This window comes from Astatotilapia calliptera, chromosome 12 (assembly GCF_900246225.1).
Source record: "Astatotilapia calliptera chromosome 12, fAstCal1.2, whole genome shotgun sequence".
Lineage (NCBI taxonomy): Eukaryota > Metazoa > Chordata > Actinopteri > Cichliformes > Cichlidae > Astatotilapia > Astatotilapia calliptera.
Genome location: NC_039313.1, coordinates 13,414,512 through 13,432,965, shown reverse-complemented (window position 1 = coordinate 13,432,965; position 18,454 = coordinate 13,414,512). Strand labels below are relative to the sequence as shown.

Here is an 18,454-nt window from a genome sequence, read left to right as displayed (position 1 = left end):
GTGTAGTATAAATAGCCATGGGGAAGTTCTTTATCAGTACAGTAAAAAAATAAGTCCAAAATTTATGCCCTCCTTAACATTTTCCAAAGCCATCCAGGGGGCTGTATTGCATCCTTTTACAGACTGATTCTGATCGCCTGGCCTTATGTTTGTCACCCCTGCTATATTGGATTAAACATTTGCAACGTATGCAAGTTCCCCCTGCTCAAGAAGGCATGTACATGTACAAAGAGTCTGCATCTGATTTAAGAGGGGTCGGATACAAGGTTTTTTTGGCTGCCAGCAGATACTGCAGGTGTACTGGTCATGTAGAAACTGGAGGCAGCAATTGTCTTAGGAGAACATATTATATGCCACCATCTGCTTTTGTCAATGATCATGCCAGCAGGGTACCAGGCACTGATGGAGAAAGTGCATCATTATCCTCTTTGGCAGGTTAAACTTTTCATCACTGTCAGGAAGTACAAACTCTGCTGTTTTGGGGGGGGTTCTTACAGAAAATCTACAACCAGCTCCACTGTTAATGTGACTCACACGTTGTGATCAACCCTGATCACAACATGTGAGTCAGCCTGGCAAAATGCAAAGGAATAAATTAAAAAAAAATCACTGAGATGCTCAGAGTACCTCCAAAAACCGGGGAACTACGAGGGTGAGACAAATGTGACCGATCTGTATATTGTTTATGTCATATGAAGTTAATTGTTAGTTGATATTATATTTCGTTAACTCCAAATCAGATTTGAGATGTTTTATCTCATTTTGATATTTAAATTTTATCATTTTTTTCGTGAATAGAGCACATTAAAACCTCAGCAGCACTTTCCACACAAGAGAGACGCATGGTTAAAGAGATGAAATCGATCGAATCATTAAACCAGACAATGTTTAATAAATGATTTAAATCAAATCAACAAAGCTGCACAAACGACATTTTTATATTTACATTTATTAAATGTAGATTCGTCGGTGAAATTTGTCGAAAGTGCGGTATCGATTGTGAAAACAGATAAACACTGAGCAGCCTGCAGTGGAGCTGATCCTGCTGTGAGCCTGTTGTGCCTTTTCCCCAAATAAAGGACGCGTGGAAGAGGAGAAAGTATGAGCGACTTACTCGGAATCACGTGACTCACACAGATAGGTTTTTCGTCTCCATTTAACCGTTTTCCTTTTTTGTATATGATGGCTGAGCTAATCTAGCAGGCTAACAAGCTACAGTGCCTTTTCCTCTACCGGAAGAAGATCAGAGAGTGCAGCCTCTGTTTCCTCCTAATGGCTTCAACTTCTGCAGTTGGAAAAGGTATTTTTGTTCTGTTTTTCTTCCTATTCTGTCTGTTTTCTCCGTAGATAATGTTTATATTTCTATCAAGTAGCTTTTACGTTCATTTTTACATTCACAAATTAGTGATTAGCCATATTTTAGCAGTTGGTGGTAAATACCCCCTCCTGCAAAGACGTTTCTTTCCTTTTTTTGACCAATTTCTTAAAGAGTATTTGCGAAGATTATTGTTATATGTTATAGCTAGTGTTATATTTGCCCAAGTTTAAATTTGCAGTCATTTTAATGACTGGAGTTAATGTGAAATTCTTTAATACATCTACATCATTAATAAATATAATGTCACAATGATTTTGCAGCAGAATGGCGTGAAGGTGACAGTTGTCTGGCTCTACACCTAAGACATGGTGTCCTGAGAGAAGCCACTATCCAGAAACTGACCTCCAGCTCTCTTAATGAGGATACAGCATGGGTGATATTTAAAGACACTAATAAAGATGTGGGAGAGGACGAACAAGAGGCGGAAGCCATACCTGTCTCAAAACTTGTGAGACCTGGTTTGAGGGACTTCATGCATGAGAAACCTTGGTTTCCTACCAGCCTGATAGACCCCAAGTTATGTGTCCCGTTAGAGCTGAGTGATGCTGATGAAGACCGAGTTCCCTATACCATCAATAGATACCTTAGAGCTTACCAGCAGGAAGGTATCAGGTTCATTTACAATAACTACATCCGTTCCAGAGGTTGCATCCTGGGAGATGACATGGGCCTGGGAAAGACTGTACAGGTACAAAGCACGTTATTTTTTTTGTGAGAACTGTTAAAGTGCCAGTGTTTGTTTTTAATTTTGCTTCCTGTGGCTCTCTTCCTTTTCATTCTTGTCGTCTGTTGGATCTCACCTTAGGTCATTGGTTTTCTGGCTGCTGTATTGCACAAAACAGGCACATGGGAGGACATTGCAAACAACAGGCCCCAGTTTCTGCAGAGTCAGCAGTCATCTGAGCAAAGTAATCCCAGCAAAGTAGGTTGTTTTTTGTTTTTTTTTAAAGCTTGCTTACATAAAAATGTGACCTGTGTTTTAACAAAATTGTCAAGAAAAAAAAAACACACACTATGTATTTGATAAAGTGCAACAAGTGACAGCAGTGGAATATCACAGTCACAATTTTGACATTTCTGTGACATTTCTGTTTAAGGTGTTCCTTATTGTGGCCCCACTGTCAGTGCTTTATAACTGGAAAGATGAGCTGGACACATGGGGTCACTTCCAGTGTGTGGTGGTCCACGGACTGAGGAAAGAGGAGGAGTTGGCCCGCATTAAGAAAGGGCGAGTTGAAATTGCCCTCACTACCTATGAAACTCTTCGTCTCTGCCTGGATCAGTTTAATAAGTAAGACCCACGCTTAAAAAACATGTATAGTACATTTAGTACTATTTATAAATTAGGCTCCTTAAGAAATTGTTCATTTTAGTTTTTATTTATTTTTAAGGCACTTTAGTTGCATTTTAGATCAATTTTGTGCCGTAAATAAATTTGCCTTATCTATTTATGCCCTAGATTATATCTTTGCCTTTTCCCTACAGGATTGACTGGTCTGGTGTGGTTGTGGATGAGGCCCACAAGATAAAAAATCCAGACTCTCAGATCACTCAGGCCATGAAGGAGCTAAGATGTAAGGTTAGAGAGCTTGTGTTGTTATTTCAGAGTTCTTGTATTTAGTATGGACTACTAATGAGTCAGTATCAAATAACTGATAGTGGAAAGTGTTGATGCACTTTGTCTTTGAGGCTGTACACATTAATTTATTAACCTTTTAGCAAGCTCAACTTTGAGTCAGGATTCTAATGCTAACTTTGTATTTCCATCAGGTCAGAATTGGTCTCACTGGAACTATTTTACAGAACAACCTGGAGGAGCTGTGGTGTGTCATGGATTGGTGGGTTAAAATTACAACCTTAAAATTTATATCACAACTTGTCTTTTAAAAAATGTGAGAGGCATAAAGCAATGCAAGTCGGGAACATGTTTGGATATGGGAGGCTATTTCACTATACCCTTTCTTTTTACAGCCCTCAGCAAGTGTTTGACCACTGTAGGATTTCAGTTGCTCAACATTTCTTGGCCTCCTATGTTGTTTTTATTGTTTCATAATTTGTTTTTAATGGGCCATGATAGGCTGCCAAGAGAGGGACTGTGGTACTGCATGAGGAAATCAGGAGTGGCAGAGAAAACTGAGGTTGGTACAGGACATGTACGAGGACAGCGAGAACCTGGTGAAATGTGAGTTCAAGCTGGAAGTGGGATTACATCAGGGATCAGCTCTGAGCTCTTTGTTGTTTGTGATGGTAATGGACAGGTTGACAGATGAGGTCAGGCAGAAGTCTATGTGGACTATAAGATTTGTAGATGGCATTGCAATCTGTAGTGAGGGTAGACAGGCAAGGAGCGGCAGTAGTGGCGTGGATTAATTTAGATACCTGGGATCAACCATTCAAAGCAATGGACAGTGCATAACAGTGAAGAAGTGAGTGCTGGCAGAGTGGAGATGAGTGTACGGAGTGATGTGTTCCCAAAATGTTGCAGTAAGTGTGAAAGTAAGGTTTATGAGATGGTTTTAAGACCTGCTGTGTTGTATTATTTGGAGATAGCACCACTAATTCCCACAGGAGGTGCAGCTGGAGGTGGCAGATCTGAAGACGTTAAGATATTTTAGCTTAGGTTGAGCGGTTTCGAGACAAAGTTGGAAGATTGAGATTTTTTTGAACATCCAGAGCAGGGATAATGTATATATTGGTCAAAGGATGCTGAATGTGGACCTTCCAGGTGGGAGGTTGAGAAGAAGACCACAAAGAAGATTCATAGACGAAGTGAAGGAGGACATGCAGAGGGTTGGTGTTGGAGAGCAGTATGCTAGTTATAGCGTGAGATGTAGTCAGATGCTCCACTGTGGTGACCCCTAAAAGGAGCAGCCTAAAGAAGGCATTTTTAACTAGACCATTTTAGCACCTGAATTCAGCCTTCCCTGAAAAACATCCATGACTGTTCAACATCAATGGTCCCATCAATGTGCAGAGATGGACACTAATGCACTCCCACACCTCCACAAATGCTTGCCTCTGGTCTTACCATCTTACTAACAAGAACCGTTAATTCTTACTGTTAAAAATCTTACTTTAATATGTAGACTTTGCCCCATTTTCAATTAAATTTAATGAATTGCATTATGTTTTTATTTAACTTCTATGCAGGGATTCAGATTTATGTTTACTTTTCTCTTCAGGGCTATACCAGGTTGTCTTGGTAGCTTAGGCCACTTCAAGAACAAATTTTCAGATCCAATTGAGCAAGGGCAGAGGCACAGCGCAACCAAACGCGCTCTCGCTACAGGGAGGAAGGCCGTCAGAGCCCTGGTGAGGAAGATTTCTCATTGGTTCTTCAGAAGGACTAAAGCTCTTATCAAAGAACAGCTGCCCAAGAAGGACGACCGGGTAAGACTAGACGTCAGACTGACCAACACTTTTATCACTTACTGTCCTTTTATCATTTTCATAATTACATTTTTTTTTAATTCAATCAGATTTATTTGACTTAATTCCCTTCTGTATATGTATGTATGTGTTGTTTCATCGAAGGTGGTATATTGCTCTATGACAGAGTTTCAGCAGACAGTGTATCAGGCAGTGCTCGGCAGTGAAGATGTGACATTACTCCTAAGGTCATCAGAAAAATGTGACTGTCACAGCAGACGCACCCGCAGAAGCTGCTGCTATAAAGTTAGTTTTTCTCTTCTGCTATCGTGCTTCGTAAATTGCAGGGACACACAACTTGATTCTATATGTTGAGACCAAAATCACTTTTATTGGATATTTTGTTTGTTTGTTTACATTTTATTTTACCCACTTTAAAGTATCACATCAAAATATCACAATGTATTTTAACTGCAGTTCATATAAAGTGTCTTTGTGAAGGTGCCTAATCTTTTTTTTCATTAAGTAACTGTTTTAAAGTTCATTATAGTCTGCTAGAATACACTAAGTAATAGATCCCATTAAAACAGAAAGGAAACTTTATGCTTTTGCATAAAAATCACATGTATAAAAATCAACAAGAAGATGCTTTGTCTCTTACATTAAATAATATTTTCCTTCTATCATAGACAAACTCTGATGGTGTTCATATGAAGGAGCTGTACTTTAGTTACCTGGCCATATTGAGAAAAGTTGCGAACCATGTAGCACTCCTTCAGTCTACTCCAGGCACCAGCAAGAAACAGGTAGAGTTGTGTTGCTTTGCACGTGATTCTGGATCGATTCTCTCAAGATCTTGTTCATTAAAATGACTTTCCCACTTATTTTTAGGAAAAGTATGTGAGTGCTGTTTGTGCAAAGGTATTCCAGAAGTTTCCAGAATTTGTGCATAGATGCAAAAATGAAGCATTTGAAGCCTTGTCAGACCCAATGTACAGTGGAAAAATGAAGGTAAAGCACGAAAACAGCTGCGTGATCCCTTCACTGCCAGTTTCTAAAGGGGGTTAACAGGTTTATGCTTTCTTTTAGGTGCTGCAGAAGCTTCTCAAATTTTATCTACAAAAGAGAGATAAAGTGCTTATTTTTTCTCTCTCAACCAAGGTGAGAGCTGCGTTTGCATTTTTTGTTTCTGTGACTTTGGATGTGTGATTGCAGGTTTATATGTTGTGCAATGAGTGAATTAAATACTGAGTCGTATCTATTTTGATAGATTCCAATTTGTTCATTTAAATAGGGAGTCTTCTTCTAGGGTTGTTTTACATTATACATATTTTCCTTAGGCAGTGTTATTAAAAAGCACTCTGTGCAGTTTCATTGCTATGCAGATGATACCCAGCATTATTTTTTTTCATCAAGCCAGATGATACAAATCTACCAGTTAAATTACTGGCATTTCTTAAAGACCTGGATTACCTCTAATTTCCTATTTCTAAATCATCCCAAACTGAAGTTTTTGTACTTGATCCTAAAAATCTTGGAAACATGGTGTCTAACCTGATACTCTGGATGGCATTAACTTGACCTTAAGTAACACTATGAGGAGTATTGGAGTTCTTTGTGACCAGGATATGTCCTTCTGTATGCATATTAAACACACGTGTAGGACTGCATTCCTTCATTTGCAAAATATCATCCTGTCTCAGAGTGATCCTGAGAAACCAGTTCTAAATCTTTCCGTTAACAGGGAGTTTTTTCTTCCCACTGTTGCAAAGTGCTTGCTTATAGGGGGTTATGCAATTGTTTTTCTAATATTGTAGGGTCTTTACCTTACAATACAAAGTACTTTGAGGCAACTGTTGTTGTGAATTGGTGCTATGCCAATAAAATAAAATTGAACAAAGGAGCAGCCTGAACCTTGCTAATCGCGTCTTCTGTTAGATGAATTGCTTATAGGAAAAAAAGGTCTAGAGGACGTGGTTTTCTCATTACATCATGTTTATTTATAAGTTTGTGGTGAAGACAATTAGACTGAGAGTGCAGTCTAATGGTTGTAGTCACCTGATACAGTATAACTCATTTAAGCTTCAGGTATATCAATCAGCAGTTATTATAGTTTTTGCTTTCTGTTCAGTTTAATTTCACTCTCTCCAGGAATACATCAGGTGTCTTTGTGAGGTTCTGTTGAAATGCTACTGCGTCTGCTATAATTCTGGAATTAGTTTTAGAGTGGGTTTACTCGTTAAATTTTTAATAGTTTTAGATTTGTTGTCATTATCGTGTAGGTGAGATTAAAGTGCAGAGCAGTCTGATAATACACGGTCACATAGGCTTAAGTCTAAAAGTAATATTTTTATGTTAAGTATTGTTGTGTTATCTCAGTTAGGTTTTGTTTTCATTTAATTTTACAGCACTTTCACACTCACTTTTAGGTGTTATATTAGTTTTAGTTAGTTATAACCTTGAGCCTAAGTTTCTTTTTCTCAGTCTTCACATCATAACTGAAAGTACTTAATTTTTGATGTGGGCGTGGGATGCAGGCAGAGTGTGCAGAAGGGAGGAAGCATGATTATGAAGTCATATTTTCATGACCTTGGTTTTACTTTAATGCTAATCATGGTGTCCATACAGGCCAGTGTAGTGCTCAGTGTTTAGCCTCACTGTAGATCTGTAAGTATAAGTTGTAAAGACTGAAGTCCAGCAGATATTTTTAGATATGCTGCTTCAGTTTACACGTGTAGGATCTATTTTCTATACAACTCTACTGATTAATAAACTCCTAAATGGTCATTTATTGTGTATTGAATCTTTTAGCTATTAGATGTGATGGAGAGCTACTGCATGGCTGTGGGCCTGGACTTCAGCAGACTGGACGGATCCACCAAATCCAAAGAGCGAGTCCAGATCGTCAGAGACTTTAACAGCTCCTCTCACATCAACCTCTGCCTGGTTTCCACCATGTCAGTTGGAAATACCAACACTTGTAGCAATTAATTTTATCCTAGGTAGTATTTGGTATTGAAACCTACTAATATGTGTATTTTCTATTAGGGCAGGTGGTCTTGGTCTTAACTTTGTTGGTGCTAATGTTGTGGTGCTGTTTGACCCCACCTGGAACCCAGCCAATGACCTTCAGGCTATTGACAGGTAGGCTGCCACCTGACTAGATATTATTTCATAGTAGTGTTTTGCTGCAGCTCTTTAGCTAACCTAACAATATTCTGGTAATTCCTAACTGTTGCATACTGCATCCAAAGTCAAGGCAGGAATGTTTGGTGTTATTGCGCCACTTTGTGCTGTTGAAAAGCATCATACTTTTTATACATCTCCTCAGGGCATATCGCATTGGCCAATGCAGGGATGTGACTGTTCTTAGGCTGATCTCACTGGGGACTGTGGAAGAGGTCATATACCTACGACAAATTTACAAACAGGTACCAGACTACTGTAAACTCATAGACATAATGTAATCTGCAATTTAAATACTGTATATACAGATGAAGCTATAGTATATAAATTAGATGCTGCATTTCCACATTCTCTCCCATTTTCCAGCAATTGCACTCCTCTGTAGTTGGCAAAGAGAGCTCCCGGCGGTATTTCGAAGCAGTGCGGGGGCATGGTGACCATAAGGATGAACTGTTTGGGATCAAAAACCTATTTAGGCTGCAAACTCAAGGGACCTGTCTCACCCGCAAGATTTTAGAGGTTAGATAGCCGACAGACCTTTTACTGTTTGACTGTGTGTGCTGCTGCCCGCCTGGACTCACATCATCCCACTGATTTATTTCCACAGTCGCAATTCAGGGTTTCACAAACCAAAATGACTTTTACTGTTTCTTGTCTTGGGCCTTTGGAGGCATTTAACACTTGCTTTGATTTTCAACTCAATATCAAGACTTAAACTACACTAGGTAGGTATGACTGTCCTGGTTTCATCATCTCAGAGCACAGAGAAAACTGGGTGTACATATTTCCATCTGCATAATAAATGCACTACATCTCTTAATCTTTGAATTCAGGTGTTGTTAAAATAATTGGCTGTAGCTGCGTCCGCAAGGGTGGTTAGCAGGATTCAGAAATCTTGATTTATACATACAACAGTGTCACAGTACTCTAGGTTGCTTGTTGTGTTTTTAAAAAGCAGGATATTGCCCAAATAGGATTTCCCTTTACATTTCAAATTAAAGATATGTTTAAACGTACAGTTATAAAAATGGTATCCTGCAGAAGACCTAACCTGTCTCTCACAGTGTTATACTAAATACCAAAAGTGAAAGATATTGTTGTGCTGATGGTTGTGACAGAACTGAGTTGATGCTGTTCACTGAAATGTTTGTTTTGATGAATTCCTCTCAGAGAGAAGGGCAAGTGGAGGCTGGTGTTATGATGAGTACACACACAGGCAAAGACACGGAGGAGGAGACAAAGGGAGCTGGCGTGAGTAGTCTTCTCTTCTCAGAAACTCAGAACATCCCTGACTCTGTCATTCTTTCCAAGCAGACCGCTTGTCTTCCCATTCCCACGTGAACCCTGCTGTCCGTCAGTCTACCAGCCACACAGTCTCATTAAGCAGATCTCAGCTGCTGTTCTGAGAGAGTGAAAGTGACCAACTTGTACTGCACACTTCCAATTAATTACTATTAATACTTGCAAACACATCAAGTGCAGTAGACTCTGGAGTACGCTATGGAAGATAACAGATAACATTTTATTCTATTAGTGAAACTGAAGCATAAGGCTCTTGTTGTGTCACCACCACATATGAACAGCTGGGTGCCATTACTTGTTTGCGCTAATGTAAGGCACATACCACAATGAAGTCTGTCTTCCACTTTTCAGCTATTTATTTATACAGTGGTACCCCTTATCATCCTTTTCCCAGCCAGGCCTGCAGTGTGCACTATGCTGTCCTTTTTACTACTCCACTGAGAACAGTCAGAGCAGCTTTTTCCTTGCAAAAAAATCCAAAAACAAATAACGAAAACCCTGAAACACTATAGTGAATTCAGACATACTCAAAGAACCTGGATACCTGCAAAAATATGAGCTAACCTGGGTCACCTAGTTCATGAAATTGAAATTAGAATCAGTTGGGGGGCAGCCAGAGACTCATTCATGTAACACTGGAACACGTTATGACCCTTTTCTTTTTATCATTATAGAAGCTTTAAACCACATTATTGAAAGTTAACAAATAGCTTTGTATCACTTGAAAGATTGCCTGATTGGGTCACTCAGTGGTGATACAGGTGGATTTTTGAGCTAAAGCTACAGTTCACTTACAACAAGATGCAACTAATAAGAGAAATGTATTGCCTGCCCTGCTTGTCCTTTCTTTCTCAGTCTGTTTCTACCTTGTGTCTACTGTTTTAGCAAGCTGGAGGTTCTTCACCTACAAAAGTCCATGTACCAAATGATAAACCAGTGAAGGAGAACAGCGATGCATCAAACGTCTCCACAGGGGTGCTGGACTTCAGCAGTGAAGAGGATGAGAGGGAGCAGGGGGTCAAGAGAAAGGCCTCAAACCTCAGTACAGATGATTGCAATAGGAGCAGGAGTGCTACAACAGGTCCTGGTCGAATGAGTCTCCAACAGCACGGTTTCTCCAAACTCTTTGAAAGAGTCAAAGAAGCACCAGCGCTAGAAGGACAAACGAGTCCAGAAGGTGAAGGAAGCTGCTTTGAGGAAGATCCTGAGGAGGAAAAAAGGGAAGACACGTCGACCTCCATCACAGGAAATGTCGGTGTCCATTTGGGAACAGAAACCAGGGACACATCCTGCAATTCAGACAGAAAGTTAAGAGATAATGGAGATAATGGGAGACAAGACGGTGACACGGGTCTGAAACGGCAGATACGTGAAATAATTACTGTGGATGAAGATGGCAATAAAAACTCTAAAGTAGAAAAAAATAAAGTTAATAAACTCAAAACTACATTTCGCCAAAAACACAAGTTTGGTGGTTACTCAGATGAATCTGAAGACTTCGACTTAGAGGCAAAGTCGTGGTCCAAAAAGGATACTTTATATTTACATGATGGAGCAGAGAAGGGGGGAGGAAGGACAGACTGCAGTAAAAGGAGGCAAAGTGCAAGTGAAAGGGATAAAAGAAGATCAAAATACACAGAAGATATAGAGACATTCTCATCTTCAGAGGAGGAACATGTAAGTCCACACATGGAGAGATCCAGAGTTAAATTGCAAAAACTTGGGCAAAGACCTGTGACGGGCACAACAGAGAAGGAAGCTTTGATGCCGAAGGCTGTTTCATTTACAACTTTGAAAAGTCAGACAACCCTGGCATCTAAAGAAAAGAATGGAACTATTGACTGCATGCTAGGTTAGTTCCAGTGCTACTTTAAACACTTTTAATAACAAAATTGTACCAATTCTGATGGACTTTTTTTTTCATTTCAAGGAGGTGTACAGGAGGTGGTGTACACCCACTCTAACCAGCGCATTGTGGGTGGCAGCAAAGCAGAAGAGCTAATCAGTCGAGCTGCTGTACGGGACGTGTTTGAACGCAAAATGTACTCGCAGCTCCCGGCCAATCACCTTCTAGGAACCCAAGAGGTACAAACAAGAGGTCAAACACTGATCTGGTCCATTGATTCTTCACATAGTATGATATAGAGCCCTCAGTCAAGCGTCATACCTTTAACCCTGTGTTGATGGCAAGTTAAAGGATCATTTCACCCAGTTTATAAAACACTTTTTTTTTCTGTTACATGGGAGTGATACTTGTAGATTACTGTTGGGCAGTTTGTGCTGATTTGAAACCGAGTTGATCAGTGAAATTAATTTTAAAAAGAGTAGAACTATGGGGTAAATAAATGCTGTTCATTATGATATAGCGTAATTATAGGACTTTTAGGACCAGTGACTTAAGACTGTCCATTAATTGCAGCACAGTACTTCATTTTTACATGCTCTTTCATGCCTGCAAATCTGGTCCACTGGTAATGACTATAAACTATGTTGTTGTTAGGTAACTTGACAGAGAGTGGATCAATATTTCTCTGAAACTTTACTCTTGTTTGATTGTGCCAGAGCTTGGCGGAGAGCTTGCCAGACAGTGAGCCGTGTCATTCCACTATGAGGCTGCAAGAGCTCAGTTTGGATCATCCAGTCACCTTTACCACCAAGAGTGTGCATCACACCAAACACAACACCTTCATCTTTGGCGAGACTCCCAAAGCCATACGCAGGTAGTGAATTGTAAAAGAGTTTAACTTATTTTAAGGCAGAAAAATCACATGATGATAAGAGAGGCCGGGGGGTAAAAGAGGGAGAGGTGATGAAGGTGTAGGGGAAAAACTGCAACAGAAGAGTAAAAAAAATTCTGATATGGGAGGAAAAAAGTAGGATAATAAGTGAGAGGAAGGTTGGCTAGAGGAGTAATGGGGAGGAAAGGAAAAGAAAGAACAATTTCTAGCAGTGAGGAATGAGGCCAAAACCTACCGGAGATATAGTGTTGAGTGCCCCACCTGGGCCTCAGTAATTGTGTATGTGTATTTAGTGAGGGACCACCTCTGAGCTTTTCCTTCCACCTATTTCCCAGCATCGTGCCAAAGATTACCCAGTTATGACCATGCCCAACAGTGCAGGAGTTTTCCCCTTCACAACCGCAGCCCTCCTGGGACTAACCAAAATGATCGCCTTAGGACTTCCAAACTCACTCTGATACGTACACACACATATCCTAACAAGTATTAGCACACGTTCACATGCAGAGCATTCAAATACACGATTCTGTTCTGCTGCATCACCCCCACCCCTTTCTAAATACTCAAACGCAGACACACAGACACTGTTCGTGGCTCCAGTCTCACTCCCCGAGGGCTGTATCCCTGCCTGGAGGCTCACCAGGAAGCAAATACACACTACTTATATTGCTATCGCCTCAGTTAACCTTGGTGTTTAATGATTAAAATCCACATGCGCATCAGGTTATACTGCTCCTACTTTTATTGTATTGTTTTGTTTTGTTTTGTTTTTTCAGTAAAAGCCACAAATGCTAGTAACACCACTATAATTCTGCTTTACCACCACGGAGGTATTTCTGTCCCCAATAATTGTTAGAGCAGAGTTTTAATAGGTGCCTAGGAGCTAATGAAAAATACTACACACTACACTGCTTTCTGGATATGAGCATGAATATGGGATGTTTATAATTAGTTAGGCCTCACTCAATATGTGGTTAATAGTATAGGCCTTGTGGCTTTTTGAAGAGGTATTATTTGAGATTTTAAGGCATTTTATGGTCACAGATGCCAGATTCTAGCCTTGATCTTACTGTGCATTTGTGAATAGAGGTTAGGAGAAACCATTAGTTGTTAAAATATCCTGTCATCTTCAGTATCTAACACAATTTTCTATTTTTAGATGGGTTTTTTGCACTTTCTTCCTTCATTATCGCCCCTTTTCTTTTCTTTCTTTTTTTTGCAGGCAACAGCTGGAGGAAATGGCAGAAAAATTCAAATTTCCCACAGTCCACCAGTTTGCTGTTGAAATTCTGAGCAAAGATTCAACCCAGAGGCTGGCCTTGCTTCACCAGTATTACACTTCACTGAACCTCCCTGAGTTGGCTGATACGGTCAAAAACAACTTCCCACAACCTGTTTCAGCACAAGCCTCCCCCTTAGCTGCTAACTCGGAGATCAAAAATCCACAAAAGGATGCTTCAAAAGCCACAAAAAATTTGACATTCACTCAAAAGAATTTCAGAACTAAACCTGAAACATCGCAAAAAACTCCTGTGCCACCAAAAAAGGCTAGAAACTCAAAAGGCGATACTCCAAAACCTCGCAAAAAGCAAAGAATATCACAAAGGAATGTGCTGGAACCTCTAAGTGATGTTCCAAGTCCTGAGTCAGAAGAGCAGGACGAGACGCACTGCAGTGCCAGAGGACTCAAGCGGACAAAGGGAGGTAGTGTTTCTACTTCTGGAGCCCACATAGCTGGTGGTGGTCTTGGCGGCGATCGAGTCAGCAGCAGTGGTCTTGGGTCTGGGGAGGCTTCTGCTCGCCTGAACTGCACAGACAGAGATACCCCTTCTTCTTCGGACCTCAGCCATGGCAGTTCCGCCATGGTATCCAAACCCACAGCACGAGGAAAAGAGCAGGAGCAGAAGTCATCTTTGAGGATAAGTGAAACTTTGCAGAGGGAGCAGAGAGAAAATTCTCAGCCCCCTTCCATCTCCACTAATCGCTCCTACCTAACAGAGCTGATAGGAGACACCTCGATCCTAGATGACTTACTAAAACCCAAACCCAAGAGTACTCAACACATCCCAAAAACACCACCCGTAGCACCTGTAAGCACCAATCTTACCACGCCTTCACCGTCCGCACTCACTTCCCACTCTGATGCAACCTTACACACCCAAACTACACACCAGGTCGAAACAACAGCACGGGCATCGAAGGGCAGTCGCAAAGACTTCTGGGACATCCTGAATGAGGGTAATGAGGAGAGTATCAATAGATTAACAGATTTAGAAGAAGTGCAGAGAGTTTGCATCACCACCAACTTTGCAGCTAGAACCGTGTCTGCGGAGAAGGACAGCAAGAGTCTCTGGAAAACTAATGACAAGTTCCTGTGGAAAAAATAGCATTTGAATTTGTATTAGTGAACAGTTTTGCAGCTTTGTCTGCAAATTTTCGTACTTTTCTTTTGTTTAAAACGATTGAATCTTTTAAATTGTCTTTTATTTTTACTTTTTAAAAAAGAGAATTCTCTTGTATGTTACTAAAATAAACTTCAGTGTAATCACTCTTGAAAGTATTTAGTTGAACGTGCATATACTTTTATCAAAATAGTTTCCCTGCTCTTCTTTTTTTTCTTTTTTTCTACACTGGCTAAGCACTATACTTTGTCGTCACAGTGGTAAGTTGTATATATGTATCATGTGATGACAACAGATAATTTCCATTACACTGGACTGTTTCCAACAGAGAAACAAAAAGTGGAACTTCAGGGCGAAGCTGACTCAGATCTCATCAAACATGGTTATGGTTTGGACTTAGCATAGGCAGGGTTGCATAGTGTCAGCCCTTTTGGCCGATCACACAGGTATAGTGGCTGATCAGCTGTTCCTAAATACAGCAACTGTGAAATGACTAAACTTTTCATTTGGTAGGTGGTTGGCATCTGGGACTACACGTTTTCTTTTTCTGCCAACCAGTGGTTGTTAAGGGGTTAACGACTGGCTTCTAGGCTTGTGTGACTGATATCATAATTGTCACCCAATAAGTGTTGGTGACTGTGCAGAAATACCACTTAAAACTCCTTAATGGCTGTTAGGTCTGTGTCACTCCACACCCGTTGCTGCCTCACACCTCCCAAGAGAGTGGACATTACATAATGTAGATGGTGATGTTTCCCTGCAGTCATCTGCACTGTAATCTGAGCGCTCTGTGGGTCTGCTGAGTTGTGCCCCTCAGAGGGGAGAGCTGCTGTGCTATTAGTGTAATAACAATAAGCAATTCAAGACTTAAGTGGAGCAGCGAGATGAGTGATGGCAGGTAGTATTCATGCCCTTCCATTCACCCATCATCTGAAAATTTTCGTTGTAGTTGCATTTGTCAAATTCATCAAACTCTAAGCTTCGCCTTAATATGAAAAAAAAAAGGTCATCTTGTTTGTTTGGGAGTGCACATTACTGTTCTGTTACACACAGCTGTGTTTGACCTCTTTCAGCTGTTGCGTTGATGTAAATGAAAGCTGCTCTGTTTAAGTGTTGTGTTCTGTGTAGCAGAAATGAGAAAGTGCGGAACATCACTGAACGTGCCTCAACAAATCATGCAGGTCGGTAAAGTGTGTGTGTGTGTGTGTGTGTGGTAGATCATGGCTATGTTTGCTAAATTAGAAGCCACACATCCGTCACACCTGTTTAATGAATCAAAAGCCTTTTCTCTTCCAAGTCCCCAAAACATTTTTCTCTCTTTGTTTCTGATTCATCCAAAACTGAGATTTGCAGATCCCTATCGTTTTTATCTTTTTGTGTTTACTGGCAATGGTGAAGCTCACTAACTGGCTTGCAGTGGTTCCAGGCTAATGGATGTCAGCTAGCATGGCTCGGTGGCAAACAAAGCTTTCATGTCCTTAGTACTAACTACATTATTATAACAAAGATCTGCTTCTGCTGCCATGACTTATAACTGACAATGTCTCAAATCAGTTGGATTATTGTATTTTATTACTTGCCATGGGAGGCCGTTTCCCACAGATGGAGCTACAAGAAATCCCACCAAAGAGGCTGACTGTTTTTCCAGTCCTCTCATTAGTTTCTTGTCTTTATGTGTCGAGGGAAGGTTGAGAAGTCTGTTTATATTTCCTGCCACAATAACCTGAGTGTCTGTAAGCCTGTAAAATGCAGCACAGTCAAGCGAAGAGATGGCCCTGAACCTCTAAGTTTATTTTCACAGGTCAGACTGTCACACCTAGTTTGATTTGATTTGTAAAAAACTGTGAATGAGTGTTGTCACCCACTCTGACCTCAGCCTGCAGTCATCTTTGGATCGGGTTTCTATAGGTTCACTCTGCAGTGTGTGAAGAACATCTGCAGGCTGTCACAGATTAAGAAATAGCTCATGTATAAATGCATAAAACGAAGCAACCAAAAGAATCTGCGCTACGAACTGCATCTGTTGTTTTAAAGACACTGAAATTTAAAAAAAAAAAAACATACACATTGAAAAAAAGTAATCCCAAGTCTTCAGCGTATGAATGTGATAAATGTTGATTTACAGTACTGTACAAAATAGTTCTTTGAGCAATAGTTCTTAAAGCTTTCTGAAGTTTTTATGTGGACATTGACTGCTTTTACACTCATTTTCAGTCCAGTTCTTGGGTTTTTAAGTCGGTATAAGAATCATTCAAGCATTAAAAAGGCACCAAACTCAAAGGATGAACCAGTTTTGTATCTACACACATCTTATGGAGTGACTAATACAAATTTGACATTTTTGGTTCAAATTGTCAGTATTCACAGAGGAGCTCAGGAGAGAGGTACAACAGTAAAACATGACACAGGCTCTGTCATGGGGCTGCACTTCAGCCAGTAGTGTTGGTGATCTTGTCAGAACTGATGGAAATCTAAATGCAGAAAAGTACCATCAGATTTTGATCCACCATGTAGTACTATCCAGAAAGCATCTGATGAAACACACTGCCCGTGTGGTAAAAGCATAACTGGATAGAAAAAAAACACACAATGCAAAAGGATCAGTCATGGACTGGACCCAGAGCCCAGACCTTAACATCACCGAAGCAGTGTGGCGACAGCTTGGCAGAGAACAGAACAAACAGAATTGTACAAAGTCTGTTTTTGCCTTATTCACAGGTTTTCTGTTTATGTGTGCACCTGTTTCAATAAACATGACAAAATATCAAATATGGACAACTGTAACAATAAATGCTATAGTAAATTCTCTAAATGCATTACTTAAGACTGGATTAAATTAATCTATTCCTAGCACTGTTTTCTGACCTCATATTGTGGGAAAGGAAGGTGTGTGTATGTAGGTGCTAGTTCCTGCATTTGTTATGCTGTGTGTGCCAAGCCACATACAACATTTGTGGGTGTCAGAATTTCTTACTTAAGTCCCTCCAGCCACTATTTCCTGTACAGCGTAAAAAATTCCTGATCATGCAAAACACTCACATCCTTGGTTTAACTTGCATTTCACTGTGGCCTTAAAGGTTTTGTGCTCAAAAATCTTTTTAATCTGTCTTATTAGGACTGTGTGGGTGCAAATTAATCCCATTTGAGCAGTGAGCAAACACCCTACCCTCTTTTACCAGATCTTTAATGTTTGCACTTCTACTTAACCTTTCTAACCAACTTTTAATGAGTCAGAAAAGAGAAAAAATGCAAAACACTTCTCACTATTTCAGTAAAACTCATCTAAACATCACAACTCTACAAACTAACTTGTTGGTTGGCTAAGAAAATTACTTATTGGGGCTTTTTACGAGCTCATAGAGGAAATCATAGTATAGAATTCTCGTCAAAGTTCATGCAACACTATAGCTTATTTAAAAAATAAGCTGAAAATAAAGGTAACCATTAAGAAATTGTAAAAGAAACTTAGCTGACCATCATAGATAATAACGTGGAAACAGATAAATAGCTTCTATCCGAGGCCTATTAAAAAAAAAAAAGCACACATTTAGGTGACTCAGCAGGCAACAACTGTTTTGGAGGGATACAGAGTCCTCCTGTTACGGTAACAGGCAGAGGAGGTCTCGAAATGTGAAAAAGAACTCCCCCTTCATTACAAAATTACACACCATTTGCCCCTCATTCCTATCCAGTTGTCTGGGTAACTGCTAGCTGTAATTTGGGTTAATTCACTAGCTCCCGAGCCCTTCCTTTCCCCATTGTGCCCCATCATAAAAGAGATATAACACAGATGCACACACACAGATACACATGCACACACTTGTACAAACTAAGTTTCTAATGCAGTGACTCACACAGTAAGGGAGACTAATCCGCATTTTGTTTGCTTCTCCTCATCACGGCTGGAAATAGGCCATGTGTGGGAATATCAGTGTAGGAGATTCAGTGCAAATCTAAGCTTTAAGCTTTAATCTTTTCATTCCTAGCACCTTTATCGAGCTGTTGCAATAATTTAGTTATTAAATTCTTTAGCTGGGGTTCTACTGTTGTCAAAAATTTTATAATATTTTTAAAGATTT

At 40.1% G+C, this 18,454-nt stretch overlaps 1 protein-coding gene across 2 annotated transcripts; it reads left to right on the top strand.

Annotated features, from left to right (window-relative positions):
* Window positions 1-633: 633 nt before the first annotated feature.
* On the top strand, window positions 634-14,411 carry ercc6l2 (excision repair cross-complementation group 6-like 2). 2 transcript variants are annotated; one of them, XM_026186535.1, is made up of 22 exons: window positions 634-652; window positions 1,010-1,300; window positions 1,639-2,066; window positions 2,184-2,300; window positions 2,476-2,669; window positions 2,864-2,957; window positions 3,149-3,216; window positions 3,456-3,560; window positions 4,561-4,768; window positions 4,913-5,053; window positions 5,437-5,553; window positions 5,639-5,758; window positions 5,837-5,908; window positions 7,559-7,704; window positions 7,796-7,891; window positions 8,079-8,178; window positions 8,300-8,452; window positions 9,104-9,184; window positions 10,121-11,087; window positions 11,166-11,320; window positions 11,798-11,955; window positions 13,196-14,411. In XM_026186535.1, the coding sequence occupies exons 2-22, from the start codon at window positions 1,273-1,275 to the stop codon at window positions 14,358-14,360; spliced, it is 4,713 nt and encodes a 1,570-aa protein (XP_026042320.1). In that variant the 5' UTR covers window positions 634-652; window positions 1,010-1,272; the 3' UTR covers window positions 14,361-14,411. The 2 variants fall into 2 exon arrangements, with proteins under 2 accessions (XP_026042320.1, XP_026042321.1); XM_026186536.1 differs by lacking the exons at window positions 634-652; window positions 3,456-3,560 and having other exon boundaries at window positions 977-1,300; window positions 13,196-14,410.
* The last annotated feature ends 4,043 nt before the right edge of the window (window positions 14,412-18,454 follow it).

Coding starts and splice junctions, on each gene's coding strand:
- ercc6l2 (XM_026186535.1), top strand. CDS start 1,273: ATGGCTTCAACTTCTGCAGTTGGAAAAG. Junction 2,067..2,183: donor GCCTGGGAAAGACTGTACAG/GTACAAAGCACG, acceptor ATCTCACCTTAG/GTCATTGGTTTTCTGGCTGC. Junction 2,301..2,475: donor AGCAAAGTAATCCCAGCAAA/GTAGGTTGTTTT, acceptor TTTCTGTTTAAG/GTGTTCCTTATTGTGGCCCC.